Source organism: Callorhinchus milii, unplaced genomic scaffold (assembly GCF_018977255.1).
Source record: "Callorhinchus milii isolate IMCB2004 unplaced genomic scaffold, IMCB_Cmil_1.0 Scaffold1, whole genome shotgun sequence".
Taxonomy (NCBI): Eukaryota; Metazoa; Chordata; class Chondrichthyes; order Chimaeriformes; family Callorhinchidae; genus Callorhinchus; species Callorhinchus milii.
The window spans coordinates 30,992,832-31,017,321 of NW_024704742.1; the positions used below are offsets into that span (position 1 = coordinate 30,992,832).

At 39.3% G+C, this 24,490-nt stretch overlaps 2 protein-coding genes across 5 annotated transcripts in view; one reads left to right on the top strand and one right to left on the bottom strand.

Annotated features, from left to right (window-relative positions):
• Window positions 1-10,851, top strand: part of smarca5 (SWI/SNF related, matrix associated, actin dependent regulator of chromatin, subfamily a, member 5) — a 29,391-nt gene extending 18,540 nt beyond the window's left edge. Inside the window, exons 12-24 of the mRNA XM_042339361.1 lie at window positions 180-301; window positions 477-629; window positions 3,242-3,374; window positions 3,808-3,956; window positions 5,089-5,208; window positions 5,289-5,399; window positions 6,133-6,246; window positions 7,386-7,508; window positions 8,073-8,205; window positions 8,412-8,530; window positions 9,179-9,391; window positions 9,527-9,637; window positions 10,563-10,851. Of these exons, the coding sequence (XP_042195295.1) occupies window positions 180-301; window positions 477-629; window positions 3,242-3,374; window positions 3,808-3,956; window positions 5,089-5,208; window positions 5,289-5,399; window positions 6,133-6,246; window positions 7,386-7,508; window positions 8,073-8,205; window positions 8,412-8,530; window positions 9,179-9,391; window positions 9,527-9,637; window positions 10,563-10,628 (1,667 nt within the window). The 3' untranslated portion in view covers window positions 10,629-10,851. The remainder of the gene's footprint in view (window positions 1-179; window positions 302-476; window positions 630-3,241; window positions 3,375-3,807; window positions 3,957-5,088; window positions 5,209-5,288; window positions 5,400-6,132; window positions 6,247-7,385; window positions 7,509-8,072; window positions 8,206-8,411; window positions 8,531-9,178; window positions 9,392-9,526; window positions 9,638-10,562) is intronic.
• A 2,358-nt stretch (window positions 10,852-13,209) lies between these two features.
• Window positions 13,210-24,490, bottom strand: part of hgsnat (heparan-alpha-glucosaminide N-acetyltransferase) — a 29,517-nt gene continuing 18,236 nt past the window's right edge. For all 4 annotated transcript variants that reach the window (XM_042339362.1, XM_007896546.2, XM_007896547.2 and 1 more), the window contains exons 11-18: window positions 23,910-24,025; window positions 21,875-21,996; window positions 20,996-21,122; window positions 20,250-20,336; window positions 19,642-19,719; window positions 19,451-19,521; window positions 18,019-18,131; window positions 13,210-16,637 (exon numbers count right to left, since the gene is read on the bottom strand). In XM_042339362.1, coding sequence (XP_042195296.1) covers window positions 16,456-16,637; window positions 18,019-18,131; window positions 19,451-19,521; window positions 19,642-19,719; window positions 20,250-20,336; window positions 20,996-21,122; window positions 21,875-21,996; window positions 23,910-24,025 — 896 coding nt within the window. In that variant the 3' untranslated portion in view covers window positions 13,210-16,455. The remainder of the gene's footprint in view (window positions 16,638-18,018; window positions 18,132-19,450; window positions 19,522-19,641; window positions 19,720-20,249; window positions 20,337-20,995; window positions 21,123-21,874; window positions 21,997-23,909; window positions 24,026-24,490) is intronic.

Sequence of the window (24,490 nt, forward strand, 5' to 3'; positions counted from 1 at the left end):
TTATGTTTTGTGTGATAAACAGTTATCCGGACTATACATATAGTTAAGCCCTAGTGCTGTGATATCTGATGGTTCCAGTTTAAGAAATTTTAAGAGCTGGCAATCATTTTGTTCTTTATAACCAGTTTTGAATAAGGTTATGAACTATGTGTAATTGATAGTTTTGATTATTTCCACAGGGTCTCGTGTGTTGGTCTTTAGCCAAATGACCAGAGTACTGGATATCTTGGAAGATTATTGTATGTGGAAAAATTATGAGTATTGTCGACTGGATGGGCAGACACCACATGAGGAGAGACAAGTATGTTTCTTGTCTTATGTGTTCTGTACTAATATTAAAATGCACTCATTTTTGCTACTTAAGTTGAATCTAGCTTGCATGTTTTTTTTAAAAAAATCAAGTTGATTGTTCTTGTGTTTTTTTTCTTAACTTTGATCTCTTTCTCTTCCCCCACCAACTCCCCTCAAACAAAAAGGAATCCATTTGTAGTTTCAATGCTCCTGGCAGCACCAAGTTTCTCTTCATGTTGAGCACACGCGCTGGTGGTCTTGGTATAAATCTAGCTACAGCGGATGTTGTCATTCTTTATGACTCTGATTGGAACCCTCAGGTGGACCTGCAGGCTATGGTAAGTTGCTGAAATATTTCTTTACATTTTTGTGTTATGAGAAATGACAGTAGTGGGTAGCCGTTCACAGTTGAATTGGCTCTAAATACAGGACGTCTTGATTCACTTAGTGTATGTCTACTATGGTATGCGTGATACAGGTAATGCGGTACATTCAGCACTAACCAGCTGGCTTCCTGTGCACTGCAAATGCATGCCGAAGTGACTTCAGCGGCAATCTATCAGCCCAGAAGATAATAATTATTTTATTGTAATGCATTTTCTGAGACATTTGACCCTGTATAAAGTACAGCTATTTATTATTGATATTGATGTGGAGTGACTGTGTTACTCTTTCAAAATTCTGTGGTTTGTTAACTTGTGTAAAGTATAACATAACATGTAGGAGTAGGCCATTGGCCCTTCGAGCCTGCCCTGCCATTCAATCATGGCTGATCTTCTAATCTAACTCCAGCTAATAACCTAACCCTGCCTTATCCCATAACCCTGAGACCCTTTTGCAATAAGAAATCTATCTCAGTCTTGAATATGTTCAAGGACTGAGCGTCAACAGCTCTTTGGGGTAGTGAGTTCCATACATTCACCGCCCTTTAAGTGAAGAAGTTAGTGTGAAAGGGCTAGCCTCTGATTTTATGGTTGTGACCCCTGGTTTTAGTTTCTCCAACCAGGGGAAACAATCTCCCACGATCGACTCTATCATGCCCTTTGATGATCTTATAGGTTTCTATAAGATCCCCTCTAATTCTTTAATATTCTAGAGAATATAGGCCCAAATTGGTCAGCGTATCCTCGTAACTCATCCCCTTCATCCCTGGTGCTAACCGAGTAAATCTACGCTGCACCCCCTCCAAGGCAAGTACATCCTTCCTTAAATAAGGAGACAAAAACTGCACACAGTATTCCAGGTGTGGTCTCACCAGGGCCCTATACAGTTGCAACAAGACTTCCCTACTCTTGTACTCTAATTCTTTCATAATGAATGCTACTTTACCGTTCGCCTTCCTAATTGCTGCTGCACCTGCAGACTAACTTTCTGTGATTGGTGTACAAGGACACCCGAGTCCCTCTGGACGCTAACACATTCCAATCTCTCCCCTTCTAAAAAATAACCCACTCTCCTGTTTTGCTACCTAGGTGGATGACTTTGCACTTCCCTACATTATACTTCATCTGCCACCTACCTGCCCAATCACCTAACCTATCTATGTTGCGCTGCATTTTTTTTAATGTCATCCTCTGTGTTGACACTTTCTCCTAGTTTTGTATCATTTGCGAATTTATTTATATATATATATATATATATATATTAACTTTGATGTCCTCATCTAGATCATTGATGTAGATGGCAAATAGCCTTGGACTGATCCTTGTGGCACTCCACTAGTCACATCCCGCCAATCTGAAAAGGACCCGTTTATCCCTACTCTTTGTTTCCTACCCATTAACCATTCCCCAATCCACGTTAATATGCTCCCCCCAATTCCATGGGCCCCTAACTTTTGGACTAACCTTTTATGCAAAACCTTATCGAATGCCTTCTGGAAGTCCAAATAGACCACATCCACTGATTCACCCTTATCTAGTTTACTCAAAATATCCTCAAAAAACTTTAAATTTGTCAAACGTGACTTCCCTTTTGTAAAGCCATGTTGACTTGGCCTAATTATATTGTGCTCCCCTAAATACCACACTACCACATCCTTAATCAATGATTCTAAAATTTTTCCAATCGCTGATGTGAGACTAACTGGCCTATAGTTCCCCATCTTTTCCTTTCCACTTTTTTAAATAGTGGTGTGACATTTGGTATATTATAACTATATACAAACCAGGAGTCCTGTAGCTTAGTGGTGAAAGCACTTGCACATAAGCGAGAGTACCTGGATTTGGTTCCTGGGCAGGGCAAAACGTTGGGCAAGCTTCCTTACTCCACAAGGCTCTGTTTACCTAGCAGTATGTAGGAACCTAGTTGTTAATCAATTGGCGGATCACTTTTCCAGCTAATCCCTTCAAATAAATTATAATTTGTTCACTCAATCCATGACTGTTGGTGAGACACTGCTGTGCGCAATTGGCTGCTGCCTTTTGCCCACAAAATATACAGTCAATTCACTTTACAGTATATTCTGTGAAGTGCTTTGAGGCAGACGTCTGGATGGCGTGATAAGCTGCTATATCAAATGCAAGGGAAAAACTTAAGAACATTATATCTTGTGTCTGGGATAAATTTGGGAGCCTCCCATTTTTGGCTGCTTGCAATGCAGTTGGACAGAGATTGACTAAACACTAGGTAAATTTTCCTTCAACTGAAGAAAAATTTCAGGATATAGTACTTGTACTTATAGATCTGGTAGTGGAGTTCTAATAATAGATTTCTGGGAGTTGTTTATTCTCTAAACCCACGTGATTTCTTTCCTCTGGAGAAATGGAGCCGAAACTGACTGTCCACATGTGAAGGGCTTGTAATTTCAGTTTTCTTAAAATGTCATGCTCTGTTATTGTATGTAACACGTGGTATGACTGATTCCAGAAATATATGAAGGCCTTTTCTCAATGGAGATTTTATTTGTAGATCCATTATCCAATCATTTGAATTACATTTATTTTCTTAGGATCGAGCTCACAGAATTGGGCAAACAAAACAAGTTCGAGTATTCCGTTTCATCACTGACAACACTGTAGAGGAACGAATAGTTGAACGTGCTGAAATGAAGCTTCGGCTGGATTCTATTGTAATTCAGCAAGGTTTGTTGAAGAATTTAAGTTTATTTAAATTGCATTGTAATCTCTCTAGTTATCTATATTTATTGTGGATTACACTTTACTAAAAAAGGACTGAGTTGGTACCAAAACTTAGTTTCTTTAGATCTAAGGCTGTGGATTATGCATATTTGTACAATGTTGGATAAAATGGTTTCATACAATTTTTGAAAAATACATTTCAAATCAAGAGTAGACGAATACCGGTCTAATGCCTACAGTCTTTTATAGAAGTGTCAGCAACAAATTCAGATTGCTTGGATAAACTGATTTGTTTGTCCAAAAGTTGTATTGTTTATGTTATTGTATTGTATTTGAACTTTGGAATTTCATTGTCTTCAATGTGCTGCTGTAGTCTCAACTTCTGTGCATTAATAGAAATATCTTAAAAACTTTTCTTTTTCCTTTGCAACTTTAGGAAGGTTGGTAGATCAGAACTTAAACAAATTGGGGAAAGATGAAATGCTGCAGATGATTCGACATGGTGCTACTCACGTGTTTGCTTCCAAGGACAGCGAGATCACTGATGAAGATATTGATGGTATTTTGGAGAGGGGTGAAAAGAAGGTAAAAGAAGTCATTTGTGATGGAACTCTTTCTGTTGAGACTCATTTCTATGATATGCATTATATTGTAATTTTTAATTTACCGGAATCCACAAACGCTTCATGCAATTTAATTCTGGTACAGGACATCATTAAACAAGGGGGCTATCTTTGATAAGTCTGCAAACTTCTTCAATCACAAATGTGCACCTGAGCGTCTGCAGCAACTGGTTATAATTGGGCTTGCCTGGCCAAGTAGAATCAGTAAACATTGATATTTATTAATTTTTGTGATGTTCTCCAATCTGAAGCAACATTTTTATTGGTAGAAATCTTTTTATTGATAACAAAAAAGATACTCTATCCAAGTTCATTAGGTTGTCACTGATATCACTTCTGCTATGTGCAGGAAGTGTGCTTGCTTAGCACTCCAAGATGCTGCTCTATGTGAGGGGTGCTGTATAAATGCAAGTTGATGTTGCACATATAATGCGGGAAGTAACAACCCAGATGTTGACCAATTGTGTGTAAAACAATTGAAAAAAATGAAATCTTTCACTTATTGATGCAAAAGTAAAAAATATTTCCGCGAACCATAGCTGTAATGTTACTTTTTTTGTCTTATACCTTGCCACAGAGCTTGGATCAACATTCTGGTTGACAAAACGGCTTTTAAAATTGCTAATGGATTTAAAAAATTATTTAATTTTGGGTGAAAGAAGCCAGAATATATTTTTCTGGAGGGATTATTATCAGGCGTGTGGAGTAAGGAAACTTGCCCAAGGTTTTGCCCTGCTGGGAATCGAACCCAGGTCTCACTTGCGAGGTGAGTGCTCTAACCACTGAGCTACAGGACTCCACTTTGATACCTGCTGCAGTATAACTGGATTGCCTTGAAATCCAAAGTGCTCATTCAGTCAATTCCTTCTTTGTTCACAAATCAAATGCATCTTTTGTCATGTTTTACAAATGTAATGTCAGCCTTGGAATTTCAAAATAATATTGGTCTAAGAGACATCTCAGAAGTTACGTTTAGAAGCCGTTTTGTAAAGCTGTGGACCTGCAATGTTTCCCTTTGCTGAGATTGTCTCAACTGTCACCAATGAGCTTGAAATGTGTAGTGTAATGCAATGGATTTTTGCTTTTATCTTCAGACTGCTGAGATGAACGAAAAGCTCTCAAATATGGGTGAAGGTTTGCTTAGAAACTTTACTATGGACACAGAAGTCAGTGTATACAACTTTGAAGGAGAAGACTACAGGGAGAAGCAAAAGGTAAGTCGTATTTTTTTAAGGCTTGATTCATTTTCTTTAAATGAAGAAATTGCTTTACTGAAATCTCGCTTTGTCCATAGTTGGCACTTACAGAGTGGATTGAACCCCCGAAGAGAGAACGAAAAGCAAATTATGCTGTTGATGCTTATTTCAGAGAAGCCCTCCGTGTGAGTGAACCTAAAGCACCAAAAGTAAGTTGACATATTTCTACTTCATGTGTTTATTCAAGTCACTAAAATATTCAGAATTGCACAAAATATCACAGAGGAAATTTTAAAAATGTATCAATTAAAATATAGTCAAACCTGTTTTCAGCAACCACTCAGTGGACTGGGCCTAAGTGGCCTTTATGTAAGGGTGGCCTCCGAATTAGACAGGCAGTTGCTGAATAGAAATGGTTTATTGTGAAAAATCAGTTGGGACTGTTCCGAGGTGGTTGTTGACAGTAGATGGATGCTTTAATGGCTGCAGGTTGCAGCTGCTGGGAACAGTGGTGTGATTGACTCTACAGATGGTTGTATATGGTAGAATGTTAACAATTGTAAATTGTGTTATTTTAATGAGGTTATTTGTCATACAGCAGTGTGGTTGATCCACAGCATGTTAAGTGATTTTTTAAAAAATAGTATTTTAAGTGGGAGTTGGTGACTGAACTACTTTCTCACAGTTGTTACACCATTGATGGCTGAACTTTCTACAATAATGCCATTTTCTCTGGAACTTTTTTCCATACCATTTTGCCATAGTTCCTCTTTCCTGCTTTTATAAAAAAAATCTTAAACATTCTTTCACATTAAGATAAATCATTTTATTTTCATTGTTGAGCTTTACTTGGTATAGTAGTAACTGGGAGCCAAAATGTTTGTTTTCACATAATAATCAAAGTTCATGTGATTTTTTTTTTCCCCCCACCCCCTCAACTAGGCTCCTCGCCCACCAAAACAACCCAGCATTCAGGACTTTCAATTCTTCCCCCCTCGACTGTTTGAACTGCTTGAGAAAGAAATCCTGTATTACAGGAAGACAATTGGTTACAAGGTAATTATAAAAATGTATTGAGTATTTCTCAACTCTAATATAGCCTGATATTACAATACAAATTTACATTTATACAGCGCCTTTCATGCCTGGAGTTTGGTCAAGGGTGCTTTTTTAACAGCTTTTGCTCAAAAGACACAGGTTGAATTGGCAACATTACTTTTAATTAACAATAGAGTAGAAATTCAATACACAAAATAAATGTAAAGATGGCTGTTGTAATTTTTGGGAGGAAAAAAATCTGCATTAATTGTACACATGAAATTCCTGTGATGGTTTAATGCAGATTTTCCATGATCTAGTAGTTGCATCTAACTGATGGGAAGGGCCTGCAAAATTCACGTATTTTGGGAGATTTTGTTGTAAGTAGGAAATTACATTTTGTCTGGGACATAAGCACCATATGAATGGTTCTTTGGAACAATATAGATTATATGGTTGTGTTGGTGATGTGTCCTTCAGAAGTTTCTTTTTTAAAAAAAATCTTATCTGTGCTAGGAATATGAACCGAGGGAATTAAGACAACTCAGGACAACGCATATTGAAAAATGTATATCTGCATTTGCAACTTTTAACAGTGTTTGCATCCTTGTGCTGTGTTTTTTCTCTTCCCAACTCCCAACTTATAACGTTCTGCTCATCAGCCTAATAGTAATTTGGTACCTGTATGAGAGTGGACCCTATTAGTGTGTGCATCCATGGTAAAGGAGTAGAAGGAGGTCACAGGCTTTGGGACAGGAATAGGTTGCTACTGTGTCTTGAGGTCTTTTCACACCTCATCTCCTCCCATCCCACACGGCTGCAGTACTTTCCATCCTTTTCTCCCATTGTTGCTAAAGAAATCTTTGAACCTCGATCTCAAAACTATCCTGTTTGACTGCAATAGAACAGTCAGATTTGAAAACTTGCAGATCTCAACACTCATAGCCAGGAACATGGCCCCAATGATGTTGTAGTGCAAGTAAACACTGGTGTTATATTGACTATATTGATTTGGCTTGTAATTAATTTGTTCAGTTTTTTTTTATCCCCAAGATGCTTGACTTAATTTGCTTCCATGGATGCTAGAGAGGGAGCATGAACTGAATATTTTGTATCTTATAGGGAGTAGATCTAACTGGTTATTCGATTCACTCTAGGTGCCACGTAACCCTGATCTGTCAAATGCAGCTCAGGTGCAGAAAGCAGAGCAGGGCAAAATTGACGAAGCTGAACCACTGAATGATGATGAGATTGAAGAAAAGGAGAAGTTGCTGACACAGGTAATGCTGTGGAGGATTTAAAGGAGGTTGTGTCAGGATTTGTTTAATATAGAGAAATCCTAATGTGAACTCCATTCTATATCTTTAAGACTCGATTTAGCTTGTGCTTGCAGACTGTTTGAGTTCCAATTTTCACACTGCTAGTGTTTGGATCCACCATTAATTTGTCAGACAGAATCCAAAGCACTGGTGACAACATTGAAATGACTTCACACGTGCAGACTCTATGGATGCAGTTGTTTATAAATCACAACTCTAGACCACTCGGTGGCCCTTTGCACATTTTTGGATAATCCCAATGGGCAACATGTCAAAATCACATTGTTACCTGACGAAATGCTATCAGCACAGCTCAGTCCTCCTCCAACCAAACAAAACATGATAAAGTGTACCAAGCAATAGTGTTTACTATGCTAGAACTTGTTGCAGACTGAGCGATGGAGGTTTTTGGCAAGAAGGGTGTCATGGTTATCCTGTGGTTAAACTCATGGAGCCATAAGGGCCATTGAATGCAATCATGGTCAATCTCTTGTTAACTTCATGTTTTTTCAAAAATATTTACAGGGATTTACCAGTTGGACCAAAAGAGACTTCAATCAGTTCATCAAAGCGAATGAGAAGTGGGGTCGTGATGACATTGAAAATATTGCTCGTGAAGTGGAGGGGAAAAGTCCTGAGGAAGTAATAGAATATTCTGGTGAGGCTTTCATTTGCATTACAGCTTTTGTCTTGTTTTAGCAGCTCGAGGCACCTTTTGTATGCAATGCAAAATTTGTGTTTTTGTTTTATTATATCTTGTTTTTAATACATTTACTGTCTTCAATGGGTTCTAACCCAAAAGGAACATTTGCGTTTAATTACTTTTCCTCTTAGATACTCTAATGGGTTATCTTTCTTTCAAAGCTGTGTTCTGGGAGAGATGCAACGAGCTGCAAGATATTGAAAAAATTATGGCTCAGATAGAAAGAGGAGAAGCCAGAATCCAGAGGAGGATCAGTATCAAAAAAGCACTTGACACAAAGGTACAGTTTGAATGTGTGCTTCACTACATTCTCTAGCTCTTGGAGAATTGTACGTTTACTGTATTTGTTGGAACAGGTGTTTGAAATGGACAATGAACATACACTAATTTAGTGACTAAACTTCTCATTTCATATTACATTAAACTTCATTTTACTCAATGCCTGGGTGTCAGATTGGCTCGTTTGATAGCACTCTTGCCTCTGAGTCGGAAGGGTTCAAGATCCACGTTGGGACTTTGAACTCACAAAGTCTAAGCTGACACTCCCAATAGAGTGCTGGGGGACCACTGCATTGTTCGGAGGTGCCATCCATTGGATATGGGGTAAACCAAGGTCTTGTCTACCTGTTCAGCTATACGTTAGATGCCATGACACTATTCAAAAAGAGAATAGCTTGTCCTGGTAATCAGTCTCTGATGTTAAATTGTTTATTCAAAGATAAAGGAAGGACTGTCCCAGTGTAGTACTGTAGTGACCTTATCACTCCTGAGAGAATATTTTGGGTAGCGTTGCAGACAGTTTGCTTTGCATGGTACCACTTGCTCATACTGTTCCCTTATCCACAATGGGACTGGTCCCAATTAGTATGGACAATCGTTTTTGTACTTTGAATGTTGTACAGTAATGAATTTTTTCCTGTTTGAGTAGATTGGCCGTTATAAAGCACCATTCCACCAATTGAGAATAGCATATGGCACCAATAAAGGGAAGAATTACACTGAGGAGGAGGACCGGTTCCTGATCTGTATGCTGCACAAACTCGGTTTCGACAAAGAAAATGTTTACGATGAGCTTCGACAATGCATCCGAAATTCTCCACAATTCAGATTTGACTGGTTCTTAAAATCCAGAACTGCAATGGTAACTTACCTCCACTATGAAAAGTTTTTCCTTGTGAAAATGTGCGGCTAACTTCATGAATCGTAAAACAATTAACTCATTTCGTAAATCAAATGGCAGCCAATTCAACTTATTGTTTGCCTTTACTTCTTTTAGGAGCTCCAGAGACGCTGTAATACTTTGATTACTCTCATAGAAAGGGAAAACCTAGAACTTGAAGAAAAGGAGAAAGCAGAAAGGAAAAAACGTGGACCAAAAACTTCATCGGTAAGTCTTAATGATTGGAAGTCTGTACTTTGTGGGTTTCTGGTTTAAAATTGTATTAGTGTTCAATCAGTTAGTTAATTATAGCCAAATGTGGTTAGTTCTGTGCATTCATTTGCACATAGTTTTCCTTGATATGGCTGCCTGTTTGCACAGTATTAATTGCACAAATTGATTCAGATAAAGCACTATTTTGTTTCTGTAACATTGAAATTAATTTATTCATTACCTCTACAGGAAAAATGTTATTTGGTGTGAGCATTGCTGAACATAATTTTAATAGTGGTGATTTTCATTGCCACCAGACTTTGATAAAGTGATTTCTCTCCATCTTGTTTAAATGACATTTTAAAGCTGGGAAGAATGTTGAAAGATAGGCTAGTCTGTACTTGATTCCATTTATACAACTTAATTTTCAAGTATTGTGCATTGGAGAAAAAATCTTCCATACTTGAGATTATGAAGCAGTTGTCCAAAAACCTGTTTTTCTAAGTTAAACAACCTACAGTCAAACCCTGTTAGAATAATAAACCTTGATATATATGTATGATAGTGCCTTATCACCTCATCAAGACATCTTAAAGTGCTTCACAGGATTGTACTGTGAAGCATAGTGACTGTATTTTGTAGACAAACTTGACTGCCAATTTGCGTGCATTAAAATATAAGCATGGGTGCACAGAAGATCTGAGTTCTAGTGTTGACTGGCCAGCATCCCAGTAACTGTTGGTAATGGTCACCACTGGCCATGTGAACAGCAACAGCAAGCAACCTGGGGATCTGGAGGCATTGACATCTAGGCATTTTTATACTGCAACCAGTTATAGTGTGAGGTGAGATTTTATGGGCCCATGTTATAAGTAGGTCTGGCTACATTTATGTCAAATTTTCAAATAAAGTGGAACTGTGTCTATTTCTGTATTTTCAGGCACAGAAGCGCAAAGCAGATGGGACACCAGATGGACGAGGCCGAAAAAAGAAGTTAAAACTTTGAGTGGATTGTCTGTGCACATCATGTCCGCAAAGTTAATGTATTTCGGTTCTACTGAGGATGTATAAAGCTTTGATAGCAATATTGTATGTGGTATTAGATCATTCCCACCATAATGGAAGTAGGACTTAATCTAGTCTCTAGATTTCTATTGAATTTAAACAGCTGTGCTGAATATTTTTTTCTACCATGTAATAAAGTGACTTCCACAAAAAATTCATGGACTATTTCTTGCACTTAATTTTCAGGTTTTGTGTATTGTAGAGTATTAAAGAAAAATCTTCCTTGCTAGAGATTTTGAAGGATCTTTTAAAAATAAACAAATGATCTGATTTACTTTTATAGTAATATTACTTTCAGTAATATTTACATCACCCAGGATGACCTGCATTTTTAAAAAAAGTTCTGTCCAGATTTAGCTCCATAATTGAATATAATTTAGTTTACAAAATTTAAATGGTGCAGATTAAAAGATAAGAGTCAAATCTGCTCAAACTTTAAGCAAGGTATAAATGAATAAGTAGTGATCATGCCATGCTGGTTTCCCTAGTTCTTTGCCCTGATAATTCCCCCCCACTGTCCCCTCACAACTACCATCTCCCAGATGAAGCCCACCACCTGCTGCCTGAACCCCCACCCCAACCGTTCGTATCCCTGCTGCTGGTCGACACAGTCAACTGGTCGTGTTCTTCGGGTTCTGTTCCTCTCCCCTTAAAACCGCAGTCATCACTCCCCTCAAAAAATCCACCCTTGACCCATCCAACCTTACAAATTGCCATCCCATTTCCAACCTACTCTTCCTTGGCAAAGCTCTGGAACGCGATGTCACTAACCAGCTTTGCTTTCACCACTCCCTCCTTGAGCACCTCCAGTTTGGTTTCCACTGCACATAGCACAGAGAAAGTGCTTATCAAGGTCACAGTGCTGTCAAACTCAAAACACCTCCATCATCCACCTTAGTGGGACTGCACTAGTCTGGTTCGAGTCCTACCTGACAAACCGCCTTCACTTTGTCTCTTCAAATGGTTTCTCCTAACATGCCCACCCAATCACCTGTGGCGTACCCCAGGGCTCCATCCTTGGCCCCCTCCTCATTTACATGCTCCCTCTTGGCGATATTCGCAAACATGGGGTAAATTTCCACATGTATATGGATGACAGAAATTTTCTCCATGTCTGCTGATATTCTGTGGTCTTGTCAGCGCCTGTGTATTTACAGTATAGCCTATGAAGCGCTTTGAGATGTCTAGAGGACGTGATAAGGCCCTATATCAAATGCAAGAATTATTTATAAATTGAAAGTCGTTAAGTATGGTTCTTTGTCATAGTTTGTCTAAACTCTTAATTCCATGCATCCGACATCTTATGTGTTCAATGTACTTTCATGGTAGGCTCAGATGTCTGCGTTGAGGTGGCCAGTCACAAGGCAGTTCCCTTTAACCACCATTTCAGTTGCAAACTTAAAAGTAGATTTCACACACACACGTGACGTCTGAAAGCTGTTGTAAAGCTGGGCCCAGCATGAGTAAATAGTAAATCTTTCCTGTGGCATGATTGCAAAACTGAAGCAATGCTTTAGTCTTCTCCTTTGAACATCAAACCATTTTTTAAATATGTCCAGGCCTCAAGCCACCCTTCCTGCCAACCTTTTTGCAGTCATTAATACCCTCGTAAAGAATGAAGCCCATCTGTCGTGAAATTTCCCTTTGCAACTCTAAATCCACATACTCTTCTATTACTTTGGTGCATTCTAAAGTGTTGTTCTGGGTTTATTTTCTCAATTCCCTTCCAAGTACTGGAAAGGCACCATTCTCTGCTGGAAAATTAAGTGACAAACTGGTTACTTCCAAGTTCACCATTGTCAATCAATGCAGATGTGATGGCTGCACTGACGGAACTGCACCCATTTATCCATTAGCCCTAAAATCCAGATGGAGAACCTCCTAGACAATATGCTAACACCTCCTCAGGGACAGCAAGTTCATGTCTGGTAATGTGAAGAGTTCTTCAGCCACATACCCTACCAGTGGCTTGAAGGAGATCAGAGGAACAGCAGCACAACAATACCCCTCCTTGGTGTGATGTACCAAAGTGACACTTCATTAATGGACCTCACATACCCACTTGATTTGATTAAACACCTCACTTTGCCAGAGGTTTACCTGAGAGTTCAGAGCCTAAGTTCATACAGACAAACTTTCTCTACATTGCATTGATGGTTGACTTGGCTTCAGGATATCACACAATATGTTTCTTTTAAGATTCTACCGTTAAGCAATGTGTGCATTTGTCACTTTGCAGGATTTAGGTTTAAATTAAAGGAATAAACTTACAAACCGAGGTATGAGAAATAAAATGGAATTACTTCCTTCAAGACTGAGGTTGATAGATTTCTAAAGGATAGAGGGATTAAGGGATATGGGGATAGGGCGGGTAAATGGAATTAGGTTAGAAGATCATCCATGATCTTATTAAATGGCAGGGCAGGCTCAAGGGGCTGAATGGCCTACTCCTGCTCCTACGTCTTATGGTCTTATAACCTCACCTGGTTACTGTTGTCAATCATGAAACAATAGTTCCCACATTCAGCCAATGTATTTTATTTACATGTAAATAATTACATAATAATTAAAGAAATATACAATTACAGTTGAGATACTTTGACAATTCCCTTCTCTGCAACTGAGGTCCATATTTATATTCTATATAATCAATACATGGAAACAATAATTCTGCACTTCACAGACATGTTCTCAACAATAAGAACCACTCCCTGCTCAGATAAAACAAATCAGAAGATAAATAATCTATATTTATCTATTTCCAAATGAATAAAAACGAAGATTAAGCTTCCCTTCGTAGAAGTGAAAGGCTGCAGCCAAGAATCAGGCCAACATAATTTATTTTAAAATCTAAGAATGCTATGAAATAAATGAAAACAGTTTAACATTGAGGTGTATGTTTTGTGCTAATCGAATGCAAGCTAAATTTGATCATTTTTCATACTCCCCAGAAATAGTTAGCAGCACTCCTATGTCGGGCATTCACAACCAAAGTTCAATTTATTTACTATATCCAAACCTCAGAACACTGCTCGCTGCAGACAGGCATCTCCATTTCCCGAGGATTCAGGCACGTCAAACACATTTCACATTGTTGTGCACAATTGGCTACTGCATTTCGCTCACAAAATAGTCACTACACTTTACAATATATTCTGTGATGTGCTTTGAGACGTCTCAACGATGTGATAAGAAGGTGCTATATCAAATGCAAATATTATTATTATTATTATTAGGATCCTTACAGCCAGCAAAGGAGAGACTAATTTCATCAACCTAAACAGGATTCAACCCAGGTCTCTAGTTCACAAACATTCATTTCTGGGTATACAGAGCATTTGAATAATTAATTAAAGTCACACGTCACCCTTCGTCTTTATATTCTTTTAACATCATTCCTCTTCTCCATCCTGACCAGGAAGACGGTCTTAAATCTCAGTTGTTACTGGTCTCGAACGTGGTCTACTAAAAACAGACCAACCTTTCTGTAGAGAACAGCTGACACAAGGAAACACATTGTATGTTTCTGGACTTTCTCTCCATCCAGCAGTTGCCAGACTGTACCATTTATTAAATTCAATCCTAAATTGAAATCCATTGTCAGTCATTAAGTTCACCTCAAATTATTGTTATACAACAAAAAAGCCTTTTTATTGTCAAGGAATTACATTTAGAGGTGCAATATGTTGGCAGGATGGGATAGGAAGAAAGGAAAAAAAAGGTCTTCAATTTTAATATTCCTACTGTACTACTAAGATCTTGAGCAGAACAAGGGAGAAATGTAAAAACAAGGAACATTTTTGAAGGAGGCGCTGATCAGCATTGAAGCTGCAGTTATCCAAGAACACCGAGTTCATTTGTACCATACATTTGCAGGCATGATGTATCTAAAACCTGAAAGAAAGCTTCAATACCCAGTACATTTCAATGAAAAAACACTACTTACTGTTGAGCAATCACTGCCAAAAGACACTAAAAAATGCACCAGAACAAGTGCCAAAGTATAAGTTGGCATTTTCCCAGCTGTGTGGTCAGTCTTATATAGTAGTACACAGAATACAATATTAAAACCATTCTTAAATGTTAACATTTTCTCCCTTCATTAGGTGTAGTCACTGAAAACTGAACTTGGATCATTAAAAAATGCCAGGTCCATAGGACTAGACCACTACAAAGTTTAAACCATTGATTAGATTGAATTGCCATTTGGTTAGCTGATCTCTGCCCCTGTCCATTGCCACCATTATGTGAAGCCTTGCTCATATTTGCAATTGCGGGCATTTGGGTAGAAGAAAGCAACAACACTGAAATCAAGTGCAGCAATTTCCTAGATCACTAGAGATGACACCAATAATTAAAATCACAGGTGCTTATCAGAATAAGATTGAAATAGGATGAGGGGAGAGGGGGCCAGAGGAGGAGAAAATCTAAAACAAATGACAGTGCAATGGTTAAAAACAGTTCAAGAGACATGAAGCACAATATATAAGCTTTTATGTGTAAAGGTTAAATAAATTAAATTTCCTTTACGTTATTCTTGCCTAGGTATAAAAAACTGGACTTTTTAAAACAAATTACCTTATAATTTTTGTGTCAGAATTAAAACATGAACTGAAAGATACAAGCAAGAGCTGTCTAGACCTTCCACATCAGTCAACAGCCAAGGAAATGTGTACAGATTAAACAAGTGCTCAAGAGGATTTCTATGTTGCTGCTCTCATTTCAACCAGGCTTTGAAATAAGTCAGCGTCCTCACCTTGCTCTAGATTATTGCTCCCCTTGAACAAGTACCGAAGTTTGTATATATTCTATGTAGAATATACTATGCTATGTTTAATATATTTATACATAGCACAGTATATTCTCCAATTGGGATTCTGCAATTCCAAACAGTTGAATTTAGCAAACCAGGTTTTTGCAGACCTGTTGTTTAACTGTAAGCTTGTCCATCTCTGTGTTAATGTCTGTGATGTTATCCCTGCAGGAAAATGCTGAGTGGCTGAAGCTCTAATCAACTCTCCTGTTCTAATGGAGTAAGGTTGCTGTAGGCTTCACAGTTCTGGATTCCTGATCAATGCTATAAAGGATTCCGAATCAAGTTGGTCACCAAATACTTGGAAGTTAGTTAATGCTCATCAACCCACTGAGAACATTTGGTGTTCCTGAATAATTCTGTACGCAAGCATCTTTGATTCAAGCAACAGCAAAGCATGTCTGCAAAGGTTAAAGGAAATGTGGCACACAGACGGTTAACACTGACTTATCAACTAGCTATAGTGCAGGCCCCATTATAACACAGTATTGGGGAAGGGGAAAAAGGGGGAATCTATAAAACCCCAACTAGGTTATAATGGGCACATGATCATCAGTCAGTGCTTCCATAGCATGACCTCAAACATATGGCTAAAGACTGCATTGCACATTTGTGCTCACAACCCACATAACCAAGCCTTCTTGCACTAAGTTAGGTTATTTACTGGCACAATACACAACCCATCCTACAACCCCAAGCTGGTGAGGTTGTGTGTGCGCAATAGAGGAAGCTGGTCCCAGCTCCACTTGTGAGCAAATCAGCATTGTAAGGAAATGTGTTACAACAGGTCTGTACTGGCCATTCGGTTTCTTCAAAACAGCAAATGAAAATGAAATTTTGCAAAAGACAAAGGTGTCCATTTGGCAATCTATTCACACATTTATAGAAAAATATACTCTGGATTCAAGAGCAAATTTATATATTTTTTTAAAATGCAGCCTTCCTTAGTTTCTGATCAGATTTTCCAGAATATTTTTTTTCTGTACAGGATGTAAGCGATGAGAACCCAGATTGAGGTGGCGAAGAGGTTCTGAGCCAGGTGTTCCCCGTGAGACTGGGGGTTGTGCATCTCGAACTTAAAAGGAAAGTAGTGGGCAAACACCTCATGTCCAACATACACCAGGATGGAGTTCATTCCTAAAGACATTGGCGGAAAGAAAATTGCAGTCATCATTGGTTTCCTCAGATACAGACTGGATATTTAATAATATTGATGTTAAACTCCTATGTTGGAAGCCAAACCAGGGGAACACTGCAGAGAAACAGCAATACAAAAAGACAATTGGAAGTGAGAGTTACCAGCCAAGGAACCTTGCTATGCAACACAGGAAAGAAACCTGCATCAATTCTCCAGGCACACAAGAAAGAAGTTGCCTACATGAGGGAATACCAAAATACTTTGGGCAGCACCATGCCCTATGCCCAGATACCTTCCCATAGCAAGGTTTACAATGCAGTGCTGGCAACAGCATTAAAACGTTTTGTAAGTAAGAGTGCTGCAGCGAATTGGAAATGCATCATGCTGAATCTCAGGAGCTCAGACTTGATCATTATCTGGGCATGTCAGATCAGAGTTATGGACTCCAGCTATATAAAAAGAGTAAGATATAGATCCAGAAAGTATTTCTCGTCACACATCTGCTACAATCGAACAAATCTTCCCCATTCACCAAATGGAACTTCAGCGTTTTATTAAGCGTTGTTTTATGTATTATTATTATTATGTTCCCACATAAGAACTCTTCAAACACACTATATCCTTCGCTGGACTGACTAATGATCGGGAGGTTTAAAAGCGATCCGGTCCTGTGAGCCGGAAGTTCTGCCTACATGCAATTATAATGCTGGTATTTACTGCCTTTTTTTTCAGTGCTGAAAAGTACTAGTAAATCCCGGTACCGGCATTGTCATAGTTTGAATCCCACAAGCAGAAGATGGCGAATAGACTCTCTTCTGCTCGTGGGATTCCAACTGAGTCAAAGTAGATACCTCTGGCTACTGAAGGCCAGCAAACACAGTGAGGTGGGTGCATGTTATAGGAGAGTAAATACAGGATGTGGAACATTTTTAAGCATTCTGGCTGGTGACTAGGTACGAATTCCGGACCCGGATTCCAGTAAGCCGGGGATTTACTGTAGTTTAGTTTTGCAACAAACCAGAGAGTTCTCAGGTAAACCACTGGATGGTGAGCTTGAGCTACAGAGTCAAACAGAAACAGCCCTTTAGTGGCCATTACATAGTTTGGGAAACGACATGTCAAACGACTCCCCAGGATGGTGAAAGGCGAATTAGATGGAGCTTGGTCTTGTTTTGCCTAGCAAATTGTTATGGAACAACTTTGTTGATCTCCTGACTCTCTGGATTAAGCGTGGGGGGAGGAGTCTATGAGGCCAAGTTTGTGATTTTCTCTTGGGAGGGGGCGGGGGGGAAACGCAGAGGATTAGGAAAGACATCAAAATAGCAGGGAGGTAAAAAAAAGACATTTCCCAACTGTGGGAAGATGAGGGGTGTCACATACCTGGATAGTAAAACGGTGCTCCAGACCACCACTTCCTCACATCTACCAGGAAATAGACTATCATAAGAATAAAGTAGGCAAAGCAGCTGAGGGTCGTAATGTATGAGATTGACCTGCATATAGAACAAGGTAAGAAGTAGTCTTAGAAATGGCACAAACAAAAACATCTAAAGGCAGTCCCTTGTTACTACACTGAACACAAATCCCCTTTTTAAAATGCTCACATCTGTAAGAACAGCACTTGGGAAGAGAAGAGAACAAGTCTCGATTGAGGAAGGGTGGCAACAAGGAATCTGGAACATCTGTGACTCATTTTAAACAAGACAAACTAAGATGTGATCTTTCACAAGAGCCAAAATGATCAGTTTGAAATAATTTCATCCCTTAATCTGAGAAGTTACATCACACCTCAATGTCAGCCTCCACCCAACCCTGTAGCAATAGCCATTCAATTTCATTTTGGAGTTAATCGCATTCCAGGTACAGTATTATCTAAATAATACTTAATAATGGAAAAAAAGACTTTTACTCTTAAAAGTGAAGGGTACAGAGTCTGTACTTTGTTAAACTGCACTTTTTCAAACCATAGAAAGGTGAGGAGGCTCGCAAGGCAAAGAGCTGCTACTTTAGTATTATTATATACATTGGAGTCTCATTATAATAGTGTTTCCATAAAATCCCAGCATGTGCTATATAATGAGGTAGTTGTTTCACTGCAGAACTGATTGGTTTGCTTCTTGCAACTAAACGTGGCAGATTTCCAGATCAACTTAACTCTCTGTTTGCACAAATTAAGCAGGAAGTGATATTGGTGGCAACCCAATGAACAAGAAGTAATCCGTTTTTGTTAATTCAAGAAGCTAAAATGGATTACAAAACAGGAAGAGGTCAGCAAAGACCTGCAAATCAGGCACTTTAGCTCAAAAGCTGGCCGGGGTGTCGTACAAACCAGTGAACATGCGTCCACACTGGAACCAAGCTAGAACTGACCTTGCACTATAATGAAATGCATTATAAAAAAACTACAACGAAATAGCGCCTCTAGCACGTCCCTTGTGCCCTCTGTTCCACTATCGGTGGCCACGCTTTCAGTCACTATGCCCCGAAACTCTGGAACACTCTTCCTCTATCCCTCCGTCTTGCCCCTCCTTCCCAAACTTCAGGTTGCGCCTGAAGACCTTTCTCTTCTACCGGGCTTACGGTCACCTCCCCCTCCCCCTGGCTGTATGTCGTGCTCCGCCACAGTCAAGGGCTCGGGGACTCTATATAAATGCAAGTTGTTGTTGTAGTAGGAAAGTGCCTAAGGAAATCTTCCTTTACTTCCATTTGTGAGGAACGTCGCAAAGTGTTCACAAATCCTTCCTCTCAGTGCATCTACCCTGATATCCCTGATACAGATTGTTGAAGCTCACTGTAAGGCCTATACACGCACCACAGGTTCTTGTTGACTGGAATGAAGCCTTCATCTCTGGAACATTTAGTAAGAATGGCGGAAATGGTGCCCTGGTCAACAAAACAGAGAGATGGGTGGTTAGAGAAACGAGAGGCACTCACAGGGCCAAGAATTTTTTTTTTTTAAAAAAAGTATAGGAGGGAAAGTGGGTGGGGGTAATACTCACTTACCAGCACTAAACTCCAAATGAAGAATCTCAGTGTGATCTGTTTATTCTGGCCTTTGTAAATAAGGAAAATCTTCCCAGCCTGGATTAAAATAGGAGGGAATATGTTAGCCTACTTCTGCTATTCAGAAACACTAGGAAGGTAAATACATTCCTGTCTCTTTCCTCTCTCTCTTCTTTTCTGTCCACCTGAACAAGAGTTGGCACCTCGGTTTAATTTTTTGTCCGAAGGATGGCACCTCCAACATTCCAGCCCTCCCCCACTCCGACCCAGCACTGCAGCTGAGTGTTAGCTCAGAAGTCCTGACAAACTAGGGTATCATCTTGGATGAGACCGTTCAACTAAGTGGCAGTGTAACAGGCAAAATAAAGGGGCAGGCTATCCAATGTGAATTCTGCCACTTTATTATGGACAGCAATTTCTACTCCCTTGCGTAACCTTCTGTCCCACAGAGAACAACATGTACCTCCGTTTCATAAAGTCCGTCAGAGAGAAATAGTATGGAACATAACTAAATGCATACATTCTTCTTCAAAAATGGATCTCAGACCACTTGCTGCCTGGTTTTATGGTTCAACAAACTGGTTGATCACTTGCTGATAGTTTATTACCTGTAATCCCAGGAAAGCCATCACAATGGAATTGATCAACCCCAGCAGCCCCTCCGGGTCATATGGTAGTGTAGTGTGATAAAGTGTCTTAAACACAAAAATGAAAGGTTCATTGTAGAAACACATCTTCAATCAGTTGCGATGATGGGATACACCCAGAACTTTAACTCTTCTTGTTTTACATGATTTGTAGGGTTCAATTGCATTCTGTGGCAGGACACTTTGCACAACAACAACAAACAACACCTTTCACATCGGGAGGACAACCCAAGATGCTGAGATTTACATGAGGTATCTCGAAGGAAGGTTTGAGCTAAAGAAAACTACTGTGTGCTAGTAGACTAGACTAAATATATTGCTGATCAACAAAAGTAACATTTTACTTTTTGAAAAAATAAAATTACAAGGAAAAGTGCATTAACATTGCTCTTTAAGCCAAAGCAAATGTTTTTTAAAATGCAGCTTTGCTATGAATTTTGCAATTTCTATAATTGCTATAGAATTCCCTGCACTTTATTTATTTATTCATTCATTCATCCATCTAACAATTAAAACATTTTGAATTTTTTTTTAAAACAAACGTTTCCGAACTGGACAATTAATTTCTCCCACTGTGGCACAACCTAAGCATGTCTGCTGACATACAGCTCGCGTTTAAACAGATTTTAAATATAAGAGTCCTGGATGGAATTCCAGCGATAACATTGAATTTACTGAAAAAAGAAAAAAGTCCAGAAACTACTTACTGTGCAAGATGGATGCTGATAAATGTGACTCTCTCCAAGGATGATCCTATCGATGTAGCCTGCTGCTCCACCGGTACAGTTAGCAAACTGACCAAAGTGTCCAATCCCACCAGGACCAAGGTAACCCCTGTCATGTCAATCAACAAAAGCTCTTTTAACTTGCACAACGTAAATTGAAATGTAAATAGCCAATATTCAGAAAAATTACCATGAAGTTGAAAAGGTAATATAGATGTAGTTTCGAAAAAAATTTAAAAACGAAATTTAAACGATGAAATACACAGGACTGAAAAAAAACATTGTGGACCATCCATCCAGTCCTAAAGCTAAACTGAATGATCCTACACTAGTCTCTCATACCTCTCAGTGGTGTTCTTCATCACCTAGCTGTCTAATTCCCTCTTAAGTTTGCTGGCAATCTATAACATGAAAAGTGATTTTAAATCTGATCAATGTCCATAATTCCTTTTCTGATTGTTAAATAGATACAGTTGCAGATATAATTGTGCTTTAAATGTTGCTTCTAAAATTAAAGTACAGCTTACCCAGTTAGTAAGAGTGAAAAAATTAATTCCTAACAATAATCCTTGCATTTGATATAATGCCTTATCCCATCATTGAAACTTTTCAAGGCAGGTGGATGAAACCCGACAGCTGATTGCGCACAGCAGTGTGCCACAAATAGTCGTGTAATAATAATAATAATAATTCTAGCTCAAATAAATCTAATGACAAATTTAACTTCTTAAGAATCTAGAGTATTATCCCAGAATGCATCTCAACCTAATTTGTTTCATGCAAGAGGCCAAATCTATCTTGCATATTTCAGAGATTGGTTAGAAAACAGCTCTCTTGCCCAATCTAGTGAGGGCAACTCACCTCGGGCAATCAGGTACTGGGAACAGGAAAGTCAGGCAAAGCCAGACAGTCTCCAGCAGCACAATCAATATCCACTGAGGCCAATAGATCAAGATGTCCCTGAACGGAGACCACCATTTTCCCTAGAAAAACAATTGTAAATTTTACACAACTTTTCTCAAAACCTTTGTTTTCGACAGTGCCTTTGGCCACCCATCCACCCTCCCTTCCCTCCACCCTCCCTGATCCCAACCACCCTGCTGGGTCCAAATCCCTGACTGTCCAGGGCTTTGGGACGTCCTCCCGGCGTGAAAGGCACTTTACAAATGTAATTTTGTATTGCATTGTATAAACCACCTTTTATTTTATGGAACAATGTATTAAAGAAAATAAAAGTCACCATTATAATGCAAGTCATTTGTAGACTACAGTGGAGCCTAGTTATAATACAGTGTTTTGGATCAATAGAATGCACCGTGCGGAAATTAAATGAACATCAGTTAGCCTCAATTACTATATATCCAGTTACATCTGATCTTATAGCAAGTGCCACATTCACACTATTCTAAAAGCAAAATCAATGTGAAAATCCAGCATAAAGAGTCTAGATCTGCCAGGACAATACTGCTCTTAATGCAAATTTAAAACGACAAAGAAATATACATTAAGGCTTCCCTCAGGTCCAGGCACACAAGAGTGCAAGGTCATAAGTCTAAATATAAGTCTGTGCGGAGTTAGACAAATTCAGCTGAGGGCGGTAGTTAAAACACTACAATCAGCCTCAGTGTCCCAGAGTTAGGGAGGTGGAAAAACAATTGAAGAATAAAGATAAAGAAGTTAGGAAATGCTAAATAAAAAAAGACCAATGTCCATCCAGTTCAGCTTCCACCATCCTGGCAGTCGCATGCACATGTCATGCCTTGAACCAAGGGTATAATGGTACATTGGACAGGACACCAGAGTCACCCGCAGGACAACATTCCAATAGAAGGATAAAGGAGTTGATGCCTTCCGAAGGAAAGGGGAAAAAAATTGGTGGTTAAAATTTCCAGTTACTGAAGGGTAACTATTAACAGGGTAAGTAGTTGAAGAAGCTGAGCTGTTAAGACAATTCCAGGAGCCAATTGTGAACTGAAGGGCTCCTTTCTCCTTCCAGTGTTTGTGAAACTAACACGGCGCTTGCAACTTGGGAAGCAATGGCAGCTAATCATTTGCAGTCTAACTTAAATGTGAAATGTACAAGAGTACCTTATGCATTCAGCACCATAACCAGCATCAGTTACTCTCAAGTCTAGTAATAGTACAGCCAAGCTGTAATAACAAACCATCTCTACTGAAACAATGCATTTTAACCCACCCTCTAAGGATCACCCATTACTCCAGTATGAATCTTTCCATTTCCACGCTAGCCGTCCTTGTAACATAAATAAAACTGCCAATTTACCATTATATATATTATATTATAAAGCTAAGGGGCCCATTTTCATTTAGAAATGGCTTAGGATTGTCTAAACTAGTTTCATATTAGAGGAACTCTATATCTTACAATGGCCAGAATTTCAGCCATTAGCCTGATTATGTATTCGGCCCCAATTCCAAGAGACAACAGCCCATTGTACACTCTAGATATACTGTTTTCAATGTATCTTTTTCAATTTACTTGTACAACAACAACAACTTGTAATTATATAGCGCCCCTCAAGCAGGGTAGCGTCCCAGAGCACTTGACAGTGGTGGAGCATGACACTGCGCTGGGGGGTGGTGACCGTAGGCACGGTCGAAGAGCAAGGTCTTCAGGCATGACCTGAAGATGGGGAAGGAGGGGGCATGGTGGAGGGATAGAGAATTTAGTTGAAGTTGCATTAGGTTTTACTTTAGATAAGTATGTGCATACTAGAAATTCTAAATAGCTTTTGCAATGGATTCAGCTTGCCAAATAAAATACAATACAAATTTACATTTATATAGAGCTTTTCATGCCAAATGGATGTCCCAAGGCTATCAAATTAAAGCAAAGCGATGGTCAAAGCTAAAGAAGATCACAGACTATATTTACCAAGGCAATCATTTCAGGTGAACCTTTCCCAAACTGAAGCTCCATGACAATGACCACGAAATAGGAGAGCCCCAGTCTCTGGAGCACACCAGGTATTCGCAGGGTACCCCAGGAGACTGTGGGAAGAAGAGTACATTACAAGAGATGTTTAGATGACAAAGACCGGTGGTACATTTCTCCTCATCCATGTTTTTGACAGCCTGGCTCAGCAGCAGCACTCTCGCTTCATGAGTCAGGAGGTTGTGGGTTTAGCACATAGTCTAAGCTGACTCTCCAATGCAGTGCTGGGGGTGCATTGTCGGAGGTGCCATTCTTTGTCTGAGACGTTAACCCCGAGGGCCCGTCTGCATGTTCAGGTGGGCATTAAAGATCCCATGGCATTATTTGAAAAGAGAAGGGAGTTTCTTCCACTGTCCTGGCCGACAATTCCCCAAATACAATTGATCATTTGTTTCATGGCGTCAGTTTAACATCTCATCCGAAAGCCGGCATCTCCAACAAAGCAACACATCCCCAGCACTGCATTGGAGCGTCAGCTAAGACTAGATGTGAGTTGACGTCCTGATGTGAGATTTGAACCC